The sequence below is a fragment of the Colletotrichum aenigma genome (assembly GCF_013390185.1).
Source record: "Colletotrichum aenigma strain Cg56 chromosome Unknown KSG_Cg56_contig07, whole genome shotgun sequence".
NCBI lineage: Eukaryota > Fungi > Ascomycota > Sordariomycetes > Glomerellales > Glomerellaceae > Colletotrichum > Colletotrichum aenigma.
The window spans coordinates 1547423-1563723 of NW_023500913.1; the positions used below are offsets into that span (position 1 = coordinate 1547423).

Below are 16301 nucleotides of genomic sequence, written 5' to 3' on the forward strand. Positions count from 1 at the left end.
GCGGGCGAGGAGTCGAGGAGTCGGTTGTCGAGGTGTCGAGGTATCCGTACCTCTCAAGAAAACAAGGTCCTTTGTCAAATTGATCCCCTCGCTACAAACGGTGCCAGCCAATGAGCGTGGTGCACCTATGATACGACCAATGGTGGGACCGCCTGGCTACACTTCCTAAGGTGCCGAAGGTACGTCGGCCACCAAGCAGGTATCTTAAGGCAATCCCGTAGTGTAGTCACTGGGCTTCACCCGTCAACCGCATCCCTCCACCGCCCTTATTCATGTCTCCCAGCCTCCCAAATCCCCCGTCAACTCATTTCACGATCTTGGCCGGCAAACACGCAACCTGGCGCCAATCATCCCCCCTGCCCTCTCCCGCCCTCAAGTGATCCAACACCACAATGCCATCACCCGTGTTTCTGTTGGATGCAATCATGGACGCTGTGCAATGCAGCCAATGGCGACATGATTCGACCGGACACAATGGCACACGCAAGCAAAAGGCGAAATCGATACATCAACGTCACTCCAGCAAGCTGGTCTGCTGCCTTGCTTTTTATTTCTCCGATCCCATTGTGCTCCCGCAGCTTCTGCGCGCATGCTGCTCTGGCGATACCGCTGCTGGTGATTGGCCATGTTGGAGCTGATGCTCATGAGGATGCTGGTGCTGCTCAATGGGCCCCGGGCTGAGCTGAGCTGGCTAGCTGCAAGACCTGCAACTGCAAGGGCAGCATCTCGACCCAACCTCCGCTTTCCAAGGCAGACCGGGGCCCTCACCAAGATTTTTCCCACCTTGTCCCCTCACAGAACCCGACGCGCAACTCACAACTCGCTTCCACAAACCACTGTCGCCATGCCAATGCGTCCCAATTCGTTCTGGCCTGGTCGTACCCGGCCCAGCTTCACCGCGTACGGCGTCATTTCTGTGTTTGACCGCATCAACAGGTTTTCTGCTATTTGGTATTTAAACAATGGGCCTGGCCGGCTGATCCTGTGATCCCTTTCCTTTTGATTCTCTCTTCACACAGTCGTGTTTGCTACAGCCAGTGATACCCTTTCTCGACCGGTCGTTTCGTGCCGTCCTTTCCAACATCAAAGAAAACCCCGTGATACCCCGGAAAAGAACAACCCTACTTACTACCAGCAAAATGAAGACCGCCATCCTCTCCCTGGGCCTTGCTGCCAACCTCGTTGCCGCCGCCGGCCTCCGTCCTCGGGACCCCGAGTAAGTCACCTTGCCCCCTTCCCTCCCGTCCCGTCCCGTCCCCACTTCGCTCGGGAACCTCCCCAAGCGGAAGCCCGCACGTATGTACCTACGGCATCTAACACGGCGTGTCTAGGTCCGACCTTGCCGCCTTCAATTCCGCCGCCGACGCCCTCATCTCCCAGTACATCCCCCAACCCGAGTGGGAGGCCCTGACTTCGGCCGTCGGCTCAGCTGCGAGCGCTGCCGGCGTCACCGCCGACGTCAAGGATGTCATCTACTCGGCTCTCAAAGCCACTGAGGCACCCTCCTGGTTCGCCAGCGTTGTCCCAACGGCTTACAGCAGCCAGTACCAGGTATGTCGAGTAGTGCTGCTCTTTCTCTCTCAAGCATCCCCACCCCTCCCTAGATCATGTGAACACTGACTGACTCCTCAAAAGGCCCTCGAGACCGCCATCGACTCGCTGAGGCCAACGGTCACTGTCACAGTTCCTCGCCCGACTGTGATCGCAATTACCACGACCGACGAGAATGGAGGCACCATCGTCGCGACCACCACCGTCACCCCCAGCCAAACCACCATTACCACCGACGTCGTGCCTACTCCCAGCGTCAGTGTCGTCACCGGCACCGACTCTGCGGGCAACTCCTACACTTCCACCATCATTGGCTCCAACGGCACCGCCACCGGGTCCGCGGCCACTACCGCGTAAGTTCTTGTCCTTCCACGCCTGTCACAGTCATCGCCTCCCACTAACACCGCCTCAAAGCACCGAGACCGTCACAGAGACGACTGCCACTGGCTCCGCTTCCGCCTCTGAGACCGAGTCGGCCAGCGGCACCGGCACCGGCACCGAGACTGCGGCTTCCGGCACTGCCTCCGGAACCGCCTCCGGCACTGATGCGCCATCCAATGCTGCCCCGACCGCCATGGCCAACGGTCTTGCCGGTGTGGTTGCTGTCGTCGGTCTTGTTATGGCCCTCTAATGGCCCTCTAAATCGACAACGCTAAACCACCGAGCATGCGAACGCATGAACAATGAATGGGAGACGGCATATAGGAAACAAAAGGGCTTGGAGTTTCGGTACATAATTCTTCGTCTCATTTGACTTCTTTGGCATCTTCGAAAGATGAGGGCCGATGGCAGTCTCTAGGCTGTCTTGTATGACATTCAGTAATGAGTAATATGATCTGACGACGGAAACAAAATGCTCCTGATGCATACCAGCTGGACCTTCCCAGTAATTTCTTCCACTACTCTTTCATCATCCATCTCGACTTGGGGGGCTTTGAGGGGCTCTGTGTGGCCCAGTCAGCAATCACGGAAATGAATGTACAGTAGTCCGTCCTAGAACACGACCGAGAGTAAATGGCGGTCCCAGACACGAGTCAACGGGAAGTTTTGAACACGCCGAAATCGAGGAGCTTTGAGCAACTAATCAACTCGCGTAAACGCCGAACACTCCATGTTTATTCCTTTTCTTTTTTTTTCCTTCTTTTTTTTTCTTCCAGTTTTGCGCTATTCGTACATAAAGGCCACCTCTCTACAGCTTGTGGAGTTGTTACCTTCGTTCCCGTGCTATGCTGATGAGCGAGAAGAGAGAGATGAGGAGAGGGAGAGAGAAAAATCTAGAACCTGAACCACTACCTCCAATCCCTCTTTGACCGCTCGAATGCAATTCATGTCCCTTGATTTGCCAAAATCATGCAGAAGCTATGTGCAGTAAAAAGAAACTTTTTTCTTCGTCTATCGGCAATAGGCGAGGGGAGACAAGTGTCCTCCTTGAGGCAAAAGAAACCGAGAAATGAAAGCAGGCCGCTGACGTCCGTTGTGTCGAGCCCATGCCCAGTACGCCGGAGAAGAGAGTCTCATCATAGTGTGTTTCCGTCAGGAATGTATGGCGAGGATGGCCATATCCTAACGCAAGGTATTGCTTCTTGCCCACCTGAATTATTCCGCCCTCTCATTATTTCTGAACCAAGCCCTCGCGAGCTTGTCGCCAAGCATCCTGCAAGGAGCCTTTCCGCAAATTTCCCGATCGTAAGAAGACAACCAACTTTTCCAACCGTCTGTCATCAGAGACACCAAGATCGGGCAGGCTCAAACCTGCTACCAAGAAACGTGATGGACTCAACGATACTCGGGAATGGACAGTATACCACGATCTCGTGGCGGATGATCTCAATCCCGTCGTGTGTAGCAGGTATTGATAGAGAAGATTCCCCGACTGCGTAATTCATCAAACATCTCTGCCTTGTGTCTCTGACCCAACTCGCCTCTCAAGGCTTGCCAATCCCGGCAACGAGCTTTCTTGCTTCTTCATAACGAGATTCGACATCGTCCAGGGGCCAGTTGCTTTTCTCATTTCCCAAGAGAATTGTTTCGTAGTAAGCAATCAAATTTTTGAGGCCAGTTGTGCTGACCGTGTCTCCCGTTGCGTCCGCCATTGCACAAGCCCGAAACTCCTCAAACATCTCCAAATCAAAATGCCGAGCCAAGAAATGAGACCAGAACCGGTAAAGGGATATCATATCGTTACCACCGGGAACGCCGCAAGCGGTGTCGGAGGTATTGCTAGGGATATCTTCAGCAAGAACGCCTGCACCGACGCCGGGCAAGACGTCCCGCCTCTTGCACAGTGTGCGTGTGCGAAACTCAGGATACGGGATGTCGTTGATAGATTCCATTGAGCGCATCACCAAATGCGCGCGCTGTGATGGGCTAGGAAGAGTGCTGCTGCTGCTTGTGCTGCTGCCGTCCATCGCATCACTACCACGAGCCTCATCGACCTCTTCTTCCAACTAGGACTGAAGGACTTCGGCAGGCTGTGCGTGGTTTCCGTTGGTCAATGTGGCGCTGCCTTGAGTCTCGGCGGTGCCATTCATATTGGGCTGACCCTTTGTCTCTGCATCAGCAGAGGCCGAGCCCTCAGCCGAGCCGCTGGGTTGAAATTCAGGAACATGAGCTGAGAGCTGACCATTGGGGTGGCCGGCGGCTGCAGCATCGGTGGGATAAGGCATGTATCCGTTTTCAACACCGTTTGTGTATCCGGTGGGGGAGGTGACGGGGTAGTCACCCATCATGCCTGGGGTGTATTGGGCAGAGTGAAAGGAGCGGTAGTAAAAGTATTGAGGTCCCGCGTTGCGCGCAGCTTCCACACGCTGGTCCAGGGCTGGGTAGACGAACTTTTGCCAGTGTGTGCGAGAACGGACGCGCTCAACGTGGTCGTCTCCGATAACGTAGTCCAGCTGTGCGCACTCGCAGGCAATCATGCGGAGCGCGTCCGGATGCGCACCCATCTCGCGTACTCTCCCAAAGCCAAGCACGAGGTCAAACGGGACAAAACCCTGGCCGTCCATGTGCTTGCGCAGGAAATCATCCTTGAGAAGATTCTCCAGGGAGAAATAATACTCAAGTTGAGGAATGGCAATGTGTCTGAGGTGTTCATACCATCCAAAAGCCGACTGCGGAGTAGGCATGGTTTGGTAGTCCCAGGAAGGCTGACCCATGTTGGCCTGAACTTGGCGAGCGCGGTTGGCGTTGGAGCCGCCAACTCCACGGAAAGGTCCTGAACCGTTAGATTGGCCGCGGCCGCCACGACCTCCTCGAGACTGAGAACCGCCATAGGATGGAGCAAAGTTGCTACCCTGGTGCAGAGGGGGGCTAGCATACTGGCGGGGAGGCCCCTGAGAGCTGAAAGAGTTGCCGTTGCTCATATATGAAGACTGTTGAGCGTGCATGGGAACGTTGCCTGGATGTCCGCCACGGCCACGGAAGTTACCGCGGCCTCTGTCGCCGCGACCCTCGCCTCGGACAGGTCCTGCCTGTTCCTGGTTCGTAATTAGTACATGGCAAAAGTTTTACCGGTCGAACACCATGGAATTTGGACTTACGTTTGTTGCATTCGACTGTGAGTCCTTACTACGCTCGCCGGAAGCAGGTGTGGAAGCCTTGCGCTGCTCCTTGGTGACGTCCATGGAAGCTCGCTTCGCGGCAGCAGGAGGCTGTGAGTTGGTTCTGGCAGGGGCGTTACCATCTCTGGCACGCTCTCGGGCTTCACCTCCGGTTTTGGAGGGGGCTGTCGCGGACTTGTCGGCGGCGGCGCCAGCAGCACCGTGGCCTCCTCTAGAGGTGGTATCGCGGCCGCCACGAGCACCGCCTCTTCCTCCGCGAGCACCTCTTGTCGAGGGAATAGGAGTGGAAAACTGCACACTAGGCACGAAATCGATGCGCTCCCACTTGTCCTTGGACCGTCCCTTGGAACCGGACTCATCTTCAGCCTCTTGGCGCTCCGCTTTCTCGGCGGGCTTGCGCTTCTCTTCCTTGACGGCCTCCTTAACGGCCGTCTCCGGGGTGGGCCACGAGGTAACGTCGTTGACAGGCGGAGGAAGTTCGGTGACTCGGTTATCCCTCTCGATCAGCCTGGAGCCACGAGCGCCGGTTCTCCTAGCAGTAGCGTCGTCAACCTTGCGCTGAGCCTTGGTGCCGTTGACGGCACCGTTTGTAGCGTCAGAGCTCTCAGTGATCTTGCTCTTCTTCTTAGACTCCTGGCTGTTGGGCCAAGTGTCGGCAGTGGGCGCAGCAGCAGAGTCTGATCGAGAGGGGGCGGGTTGGGCGGGCAGGGTGATGGTGGTCTTCGCGGCTTGGGTCTCTTTCCTTTGTGTCCAGATGTTGACCGAAGGAAGCGGCGCCTCAACCAACTCGACCTTGGGCAGTTCCTTCTCTTGCTCTGCGGCCTTGTCCTTCTTGGACTCTTCGCTCGACTCTTTACCAGCCTTGCCCTTTCTTGGCTTCCTAGAGCCCTTCTTCGGCTCGGCTTCGTCGGTCACGCGAGTGGATGCACTTGCTGACCTGACGCTCTTGTCACTTCGACGGGTTGAGCTCTCGGTGGCGGCATCCTCATCGTCACGTCGCGAATCGGCGACGGAGGCCGCGGTAGATGTGGTGTTGTTAACCTCGGCTGGTGCGGAGGTAGAGTCCTGCTTAGCGGCCAGCTGGGCCTTGAGGGTCGTATTTCTCGACATCTCTTCGTCAGCGTTGGCGGTCTTGACGGCGTTGGGCTCAGCGTTGGGTTGTTCGCCGTTTGCTGAGTCCTTGACGTTCTCGGTGCTCTGGGTGGCCGAAGGCTGACCCTTGGCGGCTTGAGCGTAAGAAAATTGAGCAGCCATTGTGTCTCGTGGTAAGGCTGGCTCAGAAATGGGCATGCCTTGGAAGACTGTTGGGGGAATATCGGACCAGGACAGATGATCTATAGATCGAATCCTGCCAGGCCCCAGAAAGATAGCCTCTGAATGGCTTATGCGTTGGTGAACCGAGGTCTACCAGCAACTCCTCGAGCGGAGACAGACCAGAGAAGGCGAACCAACCTCCCCGTGTAGTCTGAAGAAAGGGTGTCGAACGACAGACCGAGGTGTCGTTAGCGGAGATATTGGTGTCGATTGACGTCGTGAACAGGTCGCGATTTACTGTTGGCGAGAGAGATTGTTAGGACAAGGTGCTTTTTCTGATCCAGGCAAGGCGAAAGATGCTGCCGACAAGAGAGAGTGGATGCGGGGAGGGCAGGAAACGAGCCTCCGACAGAGCCAGGCAGACGAAACTGTACTCAGTGCGAAGGCGCGGGGGCTGGAGAAAGGTATGGAGGGGTCGTGAACAAGCGGTGGTAATCGTACCGAGTAAGAGACTGTTGGGTAGAAGTCAACGGAATTTGGTGGGCTCAAGGGGAAGAAAGCAAGTCGTCCTCGGGTTGCCGCGATCGAAGAAAAATTGGCTGCGAAGAACGGGTAAACTCAAAGCTTCGATTGGAGGAGGGCTTGTCGGACTGAGGGGTTATCTCGCTGTCAGTTGTGTACGCAGATGGGTAGGTAGGTAGGATATGCAGCGGACAGGAGGACAGCGCAGCAGGTCCAAGGGAACAAGAGACCACGAAAAATACCGAGAGTGGTAGGTTTGTGGAGGAGAGGGAGGGGAGATTTTGTGCGCCTGTCTGTGGAAGGGGGAGGAAAAGGTTACAAGAATAAAATCTGAGGCCCGAGTTTTTTTTTTGTGAATGAATTTTTTTTCCTCTCGGGAAAGCCACTACCTACCAGGTTGGCACTTGAGGTAAAGGTGGAGGCAGCTTGTCGACCTGACTTTTTTTTATTTTTTTTTTATTTTTTTTTTTAGCGGGGAGGTGGGAGGGGAACACAGAGGGTAGTGAACGGTGCCAACAGTGACAGCGACTTGGACTTTTTGACCGTGACAGACGGACAGAAATGACTGACTGACTGAGTGACTGGCCTGTGGTATCAGCCTGGCTTGGGCGGGAAGGGACCTAATACCGACCTGGGAGCGGAGAAATAGATTTTTCCCTGGTACTACACGCCCACGGGGAAGTCAGGAGTGCGGAAGAGCATGGTCAGGTCAGGCAATGTAATTAATTCACCGTATTGAATTCCTGGACAAACAGACGGACTCAGGTCAGGTCATCAGGGAACCTGGAAGGCCGGGGGAAATGGAACCTACCTAAGGTAGGTAGGTAGGTACCTACCTTACCTGCCCGGGGACCACACCTACCTACCACCTGAGGTACCTAACCGCAGTCACTCCGGCGGGCGGAAGCCTCTGAGGGTGACTGCCCGGGCACACGGAGGTCCAGGCCAGCGCTGAGGTTTACCTGCATACTACCTCCTCTCAGGTGCCTACCTAGGTAGGTAGGTAGGTAGGTAGGTAGGTAGGTAAGGTGCGCCGCCCTTGGGGGCGCATTTGGGGTGCATACCTACCTAGGTACATGGTCGGGTAGGTAAGGTAAGTAGGTAAGGTATGCCCTGTACTTAAGGTACGCCTCAGGCTGCCCTGCTATCGCCCCTCCTCCCTTTCTCCTACCTACCCCTCGCTGCGCTGGAGGGAAGTTGGTGAAATATTTCTGCAATTCCCTACCTACTGTTGCCCGTCCCTATTTGCTCAGTCTCGTACCTCTCTCTGCATCCTGCCCATCCTCCGACGGACGGCTGTGACCTTCTTCTGCATGAGTCCACAAAGTTTCCTCTGGCTTCGCGGCGGCCGTGGTGGGGATGCGCGATATAAGTCGCGATGGCTTGTCTCCCAAGGCTTTTCCCTCTCCTCATCTGTCCCGTTTGTGTGGCCCCCAGCTCGCGGCCTATTCGCTCGTGTGCCGTATGGAGATGCGATGCAAGTGCTACCAGACTTACAGATGCAAAGCACCGCACCGCACCGCATCGCAACGCAATGCGCCAACCGAGCGGGCAGATGGGGTTTCGACAAAAATAAAAACGGGCCCTGTCTTGCCTTACCTTACGGATGCGTTGCTGGCTGTCCTCCCCCTCGGTTCCTGCTGGCGTCATGGGGCATCTATCTACTCATGATCTTGTTGTCGGCCTACTCCCGACCGCCGGACGCCAACGGAAGATGAAAAGCACATCTCTTCGTTGCGGGATCGTGATGCCTGAGAAGAGTTCGCCCTCATTTTTGCTTCATACCATGCCAAATTGTACCGACTTCATATGCATTGCTGCAGCCCCCGACTGGTTGTGTAGATGATACCCCAGTCAAGTGACGGGTCGGAACCTGGTTCGAAAATACGTACCTTCTTCGGAGGAAATGCAGATCCAGAAGCCCGTTGAACAAATCCAAATCCCCTCGGCCGCCACACGCCAACAACATCTCAGGGCTGAGGGCTGGATTTGTGTCCACCCTAAAGCGGCATACCCTGACCAGCCTCGGATCCCGTCATCCATAAATCCATTTACCGCGCCATCTATTCGTCCATCCTCCACTCGACACTCGACATGGCCGAAAATACTGGGTGGGAAGAAGAGGAGAAGGGAGGATAACCGCGGCTATGGGACCCTGGCCTGGCACACTGCATCAATTATTATTATTATTTTGTCCTTCTTTTCACTTTCCTTTCTTACCCGACTCCAGCACCCGCCCGACTCCGTTCATCGCACTTAAATTACCTAAAACCGTCTCGTCCCTGATGTGATTAACTGATGCCCTCTGTCATGAATTGCGAATGTGCTCGTTTGGTTCTGTTGTCAGCAGCACCTCAAGACCGCAGACATAGTCAAGCACATAGTACTCAGCGTGTCTGCAACACAGCCACATTAAGCGGACCCAGAAGTTCACGACGGCCATAACTCATGAATAGCTGCAAACCGAGGTATAATATATAGTAAGGTATAGATATAGAAAAGGACTAAGTAACCCTAATAGATATAACCTAAGGTGTGAATATAGAAGTATTATACTTAGTACTAGAAAATATAGAGGTTTTTAAGAGAAATAAAGATAAAGTAAATAAAATATAAATAACTTTTCTTCTACTATAGTAGTTTTAGTTACTAAAGTTATAAAAAGTCTATTTTATATAAAGAGAGTAATAGTAAAATAAATAGTTAATATTTTCTATTTATTAAATAATACAATAATAAACTAATAATTTAATAGTTTTAATAATATTTCTAATTTAGAAAATACTATGTATATTAGCTTTTTAGGAATTATTAAAAAATATAAAGACTATAATTAGAAGTATAAAAGTTTTTTATAAATATTATTAAGTTTAATATTAAAAATACTATTAATACATTTACTTTTAATATTAATTTCTAAAAATAAACTAAATTATAATAAATAAACTAAGAAATATAAGCTCTCTTTTATATTTATAGAAATTACTAATAAAAGAAGATAAATCAAATAGAGTATAAATTTACTAAAGTTCTTTAAAGTAATAAGTATACTACTTATAGAGCTACTTTACTAAGGATTTTATTAATTACTTAGATTATATAAAGAAAGTAGGATAAAAAGCTAAGGGATAAAGTAGTATACTAAGACTAATATAAGAAATTTAAATAAATAATAGGCCACTTATACCCCAGGGTGGGGGGAGGGTGAATGGCTGCAAACCGCCACTATAGCCGCAGCAGAAGCCCTGTCTAGACCCCGTGCCGTGCTTCTCCAGTGCTTTCCTTGTTGGATGGACCCTGGCTTTGAAGGATCGGCTTGCCGGCCGTCCAAGCAGGAAGAGGAGTGCTTCACTAAATGTGCGAAAAGACATGGGTGTCTTGAGGCGCCCGCATTATCTAAGGTAATTTGCAAACGAGACCTGCAACTTCGAGTATCTCGGACATGGTCGACACAAGCACCCGACATCCTATGCCAGCTAAAGCAAAACGTCTTCCTGACTAGCCATTCCCGTCTCCAAGTTTCCCAGTAACCACCCAGCTCGCTCGCCCCCTTTTAGTTCCTTGCACAGTCTACTTGTAGTCATTGGACAACGTATCTGGCAACGTACAAGTTACCGATGGCCATCTAATCCGAGAGACAACCTTCTCTGCCTCAGCTCAGTATTTCAGCAACAACTGACGCTAGCCCGTTGCTTCCGCTGACTGGTGCAAGGAGTCCCGCTTCGGCCTTCCAGACACCTCTTGAGAAAGCGCGCAGAGAAGGCGGGACGGGTGTTGGAAGTCAAAGGATCCTTCCTTTCGGGACAGAATGTGCGGTGGTCCGCACAGCGTCGTCGTTGCGGAAAGCCGGCCGGTCCCACCACACTTCGGCCAACTAGGCGGCATCATGAAGAGGGCAAGGACAAGAAGATGGACAAAGCAGGAGAAGAGCAAAAGCCGCAGTCACAGCTTGATTTATGCAGTTAATTCTGAATGTACCCGTAAATCCGTCGTTTTAGCTCTGCGTTTCTCTGCCGGTGCCGTTAAAAGACACAGCACGGCACATGCGCCTCCAGACGCGTCCCGACAACGAAGCTAGCCCATCGCCCAAGGCTATTCGTATATCTTATCGGCACAGCTCCAACATTTCTCCTCACATGTTCGTTCTCCACAACCAGATCCCTGTGGATTTGGGAATGGGATAGACTGACTCGGCCCCCGAACGTTCCTGGACGTGCCGAATTTGCCCGGCTACTGAAATTCCCACCCACGCCTATTTGATTGTATCTGCAGCATCTACGGGAAGATGTTGGGATGCCGACATCAACACCAATTTTCTTCTGCCTGGTTGGGGGGATCCCTCCCGACTTCTCGGCATTTACCAAACTGCAGCCATCTGTCGATTATTGTCGTGCCACCATAGGTTTGCGAGGAACTTTCCCAGGAAAGAAGGCACATAAACGACTACCGCGCTACGAGTCTCTATAACTCGTAGGCTCACTATATCCGTCCGTAGTTTTTATATTATGACATTGAGATACGGGATGGGCAAGCTTGCTGTCCTCAGGCGCAAGTCCGAACGGTGAAACCTGGGAGCTAGACCCGCGGTGGCTAGAAACATCAAATACAACAACCGAGTTGAACTTGTGTTCGCCATAATGCATGCCACGAAATTTGCAGAAATGCGCCAGACATCAACCTGTTATTCATCGCGTAAGTTGAATTATTTATCCATTGATCGGAGAGTTTTCGATTGCAGCTGACAGCCCAAGCGCGCACTATAGAACTACGCGGTATTGCAAATCATTTAGTGGTCAGGACCTTTTTCAGCCCGACATCCATGCCGCTGCCCTCCTCGCCCCAAACGTGGTGGCAAGGCGCAAGCCACTGGAGCCCATTGGAAAATAACTGACTAAATACCACAACAAACAGGCCAGCTGAATCAGCGCCGAGATCAAGGTCAGGAAAGTGCTGTGCAGCTATTATGGATCGTTAGTGAAGTCAGCAGTGGAGTAAGGCGCGGTAGAAACTTACACCCAGTGAGAAGTAGAGAGAAAGCCCCAAGGATCCAAAGTAGGCCGCGGTGAAGGGCAGGCGAGGACCGGAGATAAGATGCTTCGCATAAGCCGTTAGGCCCATCATGGCCGCAAAGGACGCCAGGAACAAAAGAGAGCCAAGAGTCCATCTAAGAAGTTGAATCATGTTAGCAACCCATGGACATATTTTAAATACCATCAAAAACAGATCCAATTCTTGATAAAGCACTAGTCACGCCGTCCTGACACCGGGTGAGGTGCTCGAAGACCTAGTTCGCCATGCGAGATCATCTGGCATAGAAGGCGGGAAGATGCAGAGTCGTGAAAACCCCCCACCAGGCGATGTTGTGTCCCGATCCAACCACCTCACGTCGATCTGCCGCGCCGGCAGCTAGCCAGGCTGTGCAGACACACGTGGGGTTTGAGGGGCCCGGATGGCAGATCAGGGAAATGTCGAGGCTGGAAACTTACAGAATTACAAACTTGCGCGGCCGCAACGACAGCACTGGGAACAGGGCGAAGCAGATGACGAAGCAGGCAAGTGCACCCAAGTTGCAGGCTCCAAATATGAGCAAACGGTCCCATCGACTCACTAGGAAACACAGCTACGTCAGTTTATCTGGTAAGAAGGAACAGAAGGACGCATGGAACTATAACCTAGCACCCAGCCTGTTCACATGGCAAACCAAGACACGAGTACAGGGCTATGGTGTACACTAGCTGCAGGGGAGTTCGAGCTTGGCCCAAGCTGTGCAAGGAGGAGGTATGGAGATGGTGACTCACGCGTTGCGAACCCTTCTTCCTCTTCTCTCCTGCTAGCAGCAGGCAGAGGTGCGCCGGCTCCCTCGGTGGTTGGAAGTTGTATGTAGCTGTTGTTTCCGAAAGGATTCAGCGACTTGATGGACGACATGAGGCCGCTCTGTTGCGCCGTATTCACAGGCACGTCCTGATCACGTCGTGACCAGCCGAGGGAGTTGATCGAATCCCTAAATGATGAGGAAGCCATGGTTGGAAGGTTGCTCAGAGTCGCAAAAGACAAGCGATGACGCAAATGGTGCAGGTAGCGTCCGCTCAATCAGTCTCGGATAGACAGACAGGTGGGCGCAAAACGGCGGGGTGTTTCTTCGACTTCGAACACAGTATGTGGTCAAGTGACGGGTTTTCGAATACCAGAACGTGTTCGATAGTCGTTTCGAATGTCGATTGTAATTGGGCGAAGGGCGGCGTCGGGGTCGTCTCCGTTGCTGCTGCTGGAGGGGGGGAGTAGACGAGTGGGATAGCGCGACAGCTGGACGGTCGGGAAGCTTTCTCCACAGTCAGAATGGCCAGCTTGATTGATATACTGGGCAGTAGCAGAAGGGAGGGTCGGAGAGCGCGTACGACGGACTGCAGGATGACCACCTGTTCGAGTTATGATGCGACGTAGGCTGAATTCTGGAAGCCTAGTGTCCGCGCGTACCGCACCGCGTCGTCGTCGCAACGCAGGTCGAAGACGAGAGCGGCAACGTTGGAATCGAAATGGGGGGTTGGAAAGGAGTTGATGCAGCAGCTGGAACCCACGGGGAGGAAAGGCAAGCAAAGGTTGGAAGGTAGATAGATGTCTGCACCCGGGAGAGGAAGAATGGTAAGCTTGGGAGTGTGTCAGAATGCTGCGCAGGCGGACACCTGTAGTTGGAGGTTCCCGGTGTTGCGAGTTCAGGAGGCCAATCAACGGCAGCAGCCTTCCGCAGCTCGGCCTCGCGGTACGTATCTCGCTTTCCCCAATGAGACTGGACGCCACTCAAAGACGTTATCGGGTCTCTCTGGGCTCTAAGTGCTCTAATCCATCGCACATGATTGGCAGCCTGTTTCACCCTCACCACCCTCCAAGGTCCACTGGCGGTTGCATCCTTTACAGACTCAAGCGGGCTGGGAAGACGGACTGGTGACAGTGATCCCCCGTCGCAGCTCCGACATTTGCTGGCAGCCGTGCATACCTTGCGTACCGTAATACTGTGGAAGAAAGCAGACCAGACATAGATTTGAGTTCGGTGCCCGGCATGGAATGATACATGGCGATAGGCCTGGCCTTGGAGTGTGGGCGAGTGCAACCCCCTCCTCAAAGCATACTATCGATACATCACGTATCCGTACCATCGACCGACTTTTCTCTCAAGGGCGGCATTGTTAGAGATAATCATTCAAGGCGGTGAAGCTTGAACGTGCCGCGCCCGCTTTTGACCGCCCACGAGTCTTCCGCTTTTTACATGATGCCATCGATGGTTTTGCTGTACACGAGTACACAAGCTCTCCAAGTCAACCAAGGTCAATTGTACAGGATATCGTCCTGTCAGCAGCGGTGTCCGAGGCTGCATGGCATGGGTAAGGTGTTTTCTGGCGGAGGAAACTGGTTTCTGAAGGGGCAATGTGAATGAGACAGAATCCCATAATCGAGTCCAAGGCATTTTAAGGCGTTTCTTGCTTCCCGGGTTCCTGGCCGACACGTCTGAGAGCTGTGGATAGGCCCGTCCTGGCGAATTCGTGATGTGTTTGATTGTGGCCGGCCTAGACACTTTGAACGGCATGACCACTTAGTCTTGGCCGATCATTAAGCAGGTCCCGATGGGCGTCGCGAGTCGCCGCGGCCGGCGCGGGAACAGTTGGTGTCTTAATGTCTTAGCTGGCTGACTGGGGGGATCACGGGGTCCGGCCGGTCGCCTCCTTCGCCCCCCTCCCCTCCCCCGGGTGCCCTCCATCAAGTCCCGATTGCGCCCAAGAAGCAGCGAAAAGGCTCCGGCGAGAAATGGTGAGGTGTGCCACCCCCGGATTATGGGACGAGTCAGGAGATGTTGGTGAAGTGACAGGCTTCGACCAGATGATGTAGTGGCTATTAGTAGAAACCAGCATTGATATAAATGCTAGCGCGATTCCCTTCAGCGACCGAGGGAGAGGATGAGGAAAGAAGAGACAATCTCCCGAAAAACACCACTTCTTCGACAGAGAGCAACGACGACCCGACCGGGCAGCAGGCAAAGAGAAGGTACGTTCGTTCAAGAAATGATTCAGAGAAGGGCAAGGATTGCAGAGTTGTCGTTGACACGATTCAAAGCATCAGGAAGACACATCAACTCCAGCCACTCACCAGATATTGATCCAATGCCTCCGGGGTTCTGGACTTTATGCACAGACCACCACACCGCATCGAGTGCTAAGGTACATAAGTAGCCCAGTACAGTCCACCTTACCTAGCTAAGGTACCTACCTAAGGTACCTAGGCAGCGAGAGACAGACCGAGCGACTTACACGCTGCGCGACGCTGGGAGCCAGAGAGTGACGGAATCAACTGAAGCGCTGGCAAGCTGGGCTGGAACAAGATCACCACGTCAGAAAAAAAGTCAAGAAGCTCTGAAGACGCCACGACGGTGCACTTGGAGTTGACTTTGGACCAACGTTAATTGAGCGAACTGTCCTGTCCGACACAGCCGCCGGGTCAGGTCCCAACCTCCTCCCGCCTCTTCTTGGAGACGTCGCTCCGGCGTCCCGTCACCATCGGCGTCGCCTTCACCTCCACATCTACCTGCCTGGCCTTAGGTTCTCCACTGCAGGCCAACCTGTATGCCCGTCGGGCCAAAGACCAGCAAACTCAATTTCAGCGGCAGTCCCGTCTCCTGTAAGATCAACATCAACGTCAACACCAAAACTGCCGCCGCCCCGGAAGACACAGCTTGCGCAGCGCAGACAACATCAATAAAAATAACACCCGGCAGGAATCACCACACGCGCACTGCATCTCTGACCCGGATTCCGACCCCGATCTCAAACCCCATTTATTACGTCCCGTCACCGAATTGAGGAGCGCCTATCACAAACAGCCCCCAACGTCCAACCAAGTACGTACTTATTTCTCCCGTGTCTTCCAGTCTTCCATGCAGTCGTTGCCCTCGGAGACTTGACGCAAGGCTGGCCAAGTATCTCCCTCCCGTCGAAGCAGATAGCTCTGCTCTGCCCTGCCCTGCCCTGCCTTTTGCCCTGCCTTTTGCCCTCCCTTTTGCCCTCCACTGCACTGCAAAGTACATACGGATAGCTCGTCGTACGCTGGAACCGCAACCCCAGTCCATGCTCACCCATCCATCCTTCGCTCCCCCTACCGTCACGACTCAGCCTCAGAGCCGCTTGTTCCGCCAACCATCTATTATACTTGGCCATGTACTCTGGCTTCTGTTCGGCTTGAGTGGTCTTTCTCTCCTTCTCCCCGTTTCTCCCATACCCCTTCAGAAGACGCGATATCTGACTGGTCGCAAGACTGCTGCTGGATCCGTGGTCGCACGCCCCACGGTGTTGCCCGCGCATTAACACCATCTCGTCCCAAGTACGTCGCCCACCGTCCAAATTCCTGCCGAGTCCAAGTACATGAGCTGAC

At 53.3% G+C, this 16301-nt stretch overlaps 3 protein-coding genes across 3 annotated transcripts; 1 reads left to right on the forward strand and 2 right to left on the reverse strand.

The window, feature by feature from the left end:
* Positions 1-1139: 1139 nt before the first annotated feature.
* Positions 1140-2182, forward strand: CGCA056_v010686 (uncharacterized protein; the record flags this gene model as incomplete). The annotated part of the gene is made up of 4 exons (XM_037325933.1): positions 1140-1216; positions 1332-1551; positions 1636-1904; positions 1966-2182. 4 exons carry the CDS (start codon positions 1140-1142, stop codon positions 2180-2182), a joined length of 783 nt encoding a protein of 260 aa, XP_037176057.1.
* Positions 2183-3998: 1816 nt separating this feature from the next.
* CGCA056_v010687 (putative HTH La-type RNA-binding protein) lies at positions 3999-6365 on the reverse strand (the record flags this gene model as incomplete). Its single annotated transcript, XM_037325934.1, has 2 exons — positions 3999-5027; positions 5091-6365. 2 exons carry the CDS (start codon positions 6363-6365, stop codon positions 3999-4001), a joined length of 2304 nt encoding a protein of 767 aa, XP_037176058.1.
* Positions 6366-11644: 5279 nt separating this feature from the next.
* On the reverse strand, positions 11645-12908 carry SFT2 (Protein transport protein SFT2; the record flags this gene model as incomplete). Its single annotated transcript, XM_037325935.1, has 5 exons — positions 11645-11652; positions 11797-11845; positions 11901-12051; positions 12374-12494; positions 12686-12908. 5 exons carry the CDS (start codon positions 12906-12908, stop codon positions 11645-11647), a joined length of 552 nt encoding a protein of 183 aa, XP_037176053.1.
* Positions 12909-16301: the final 3393 nt, after the last annotated feature.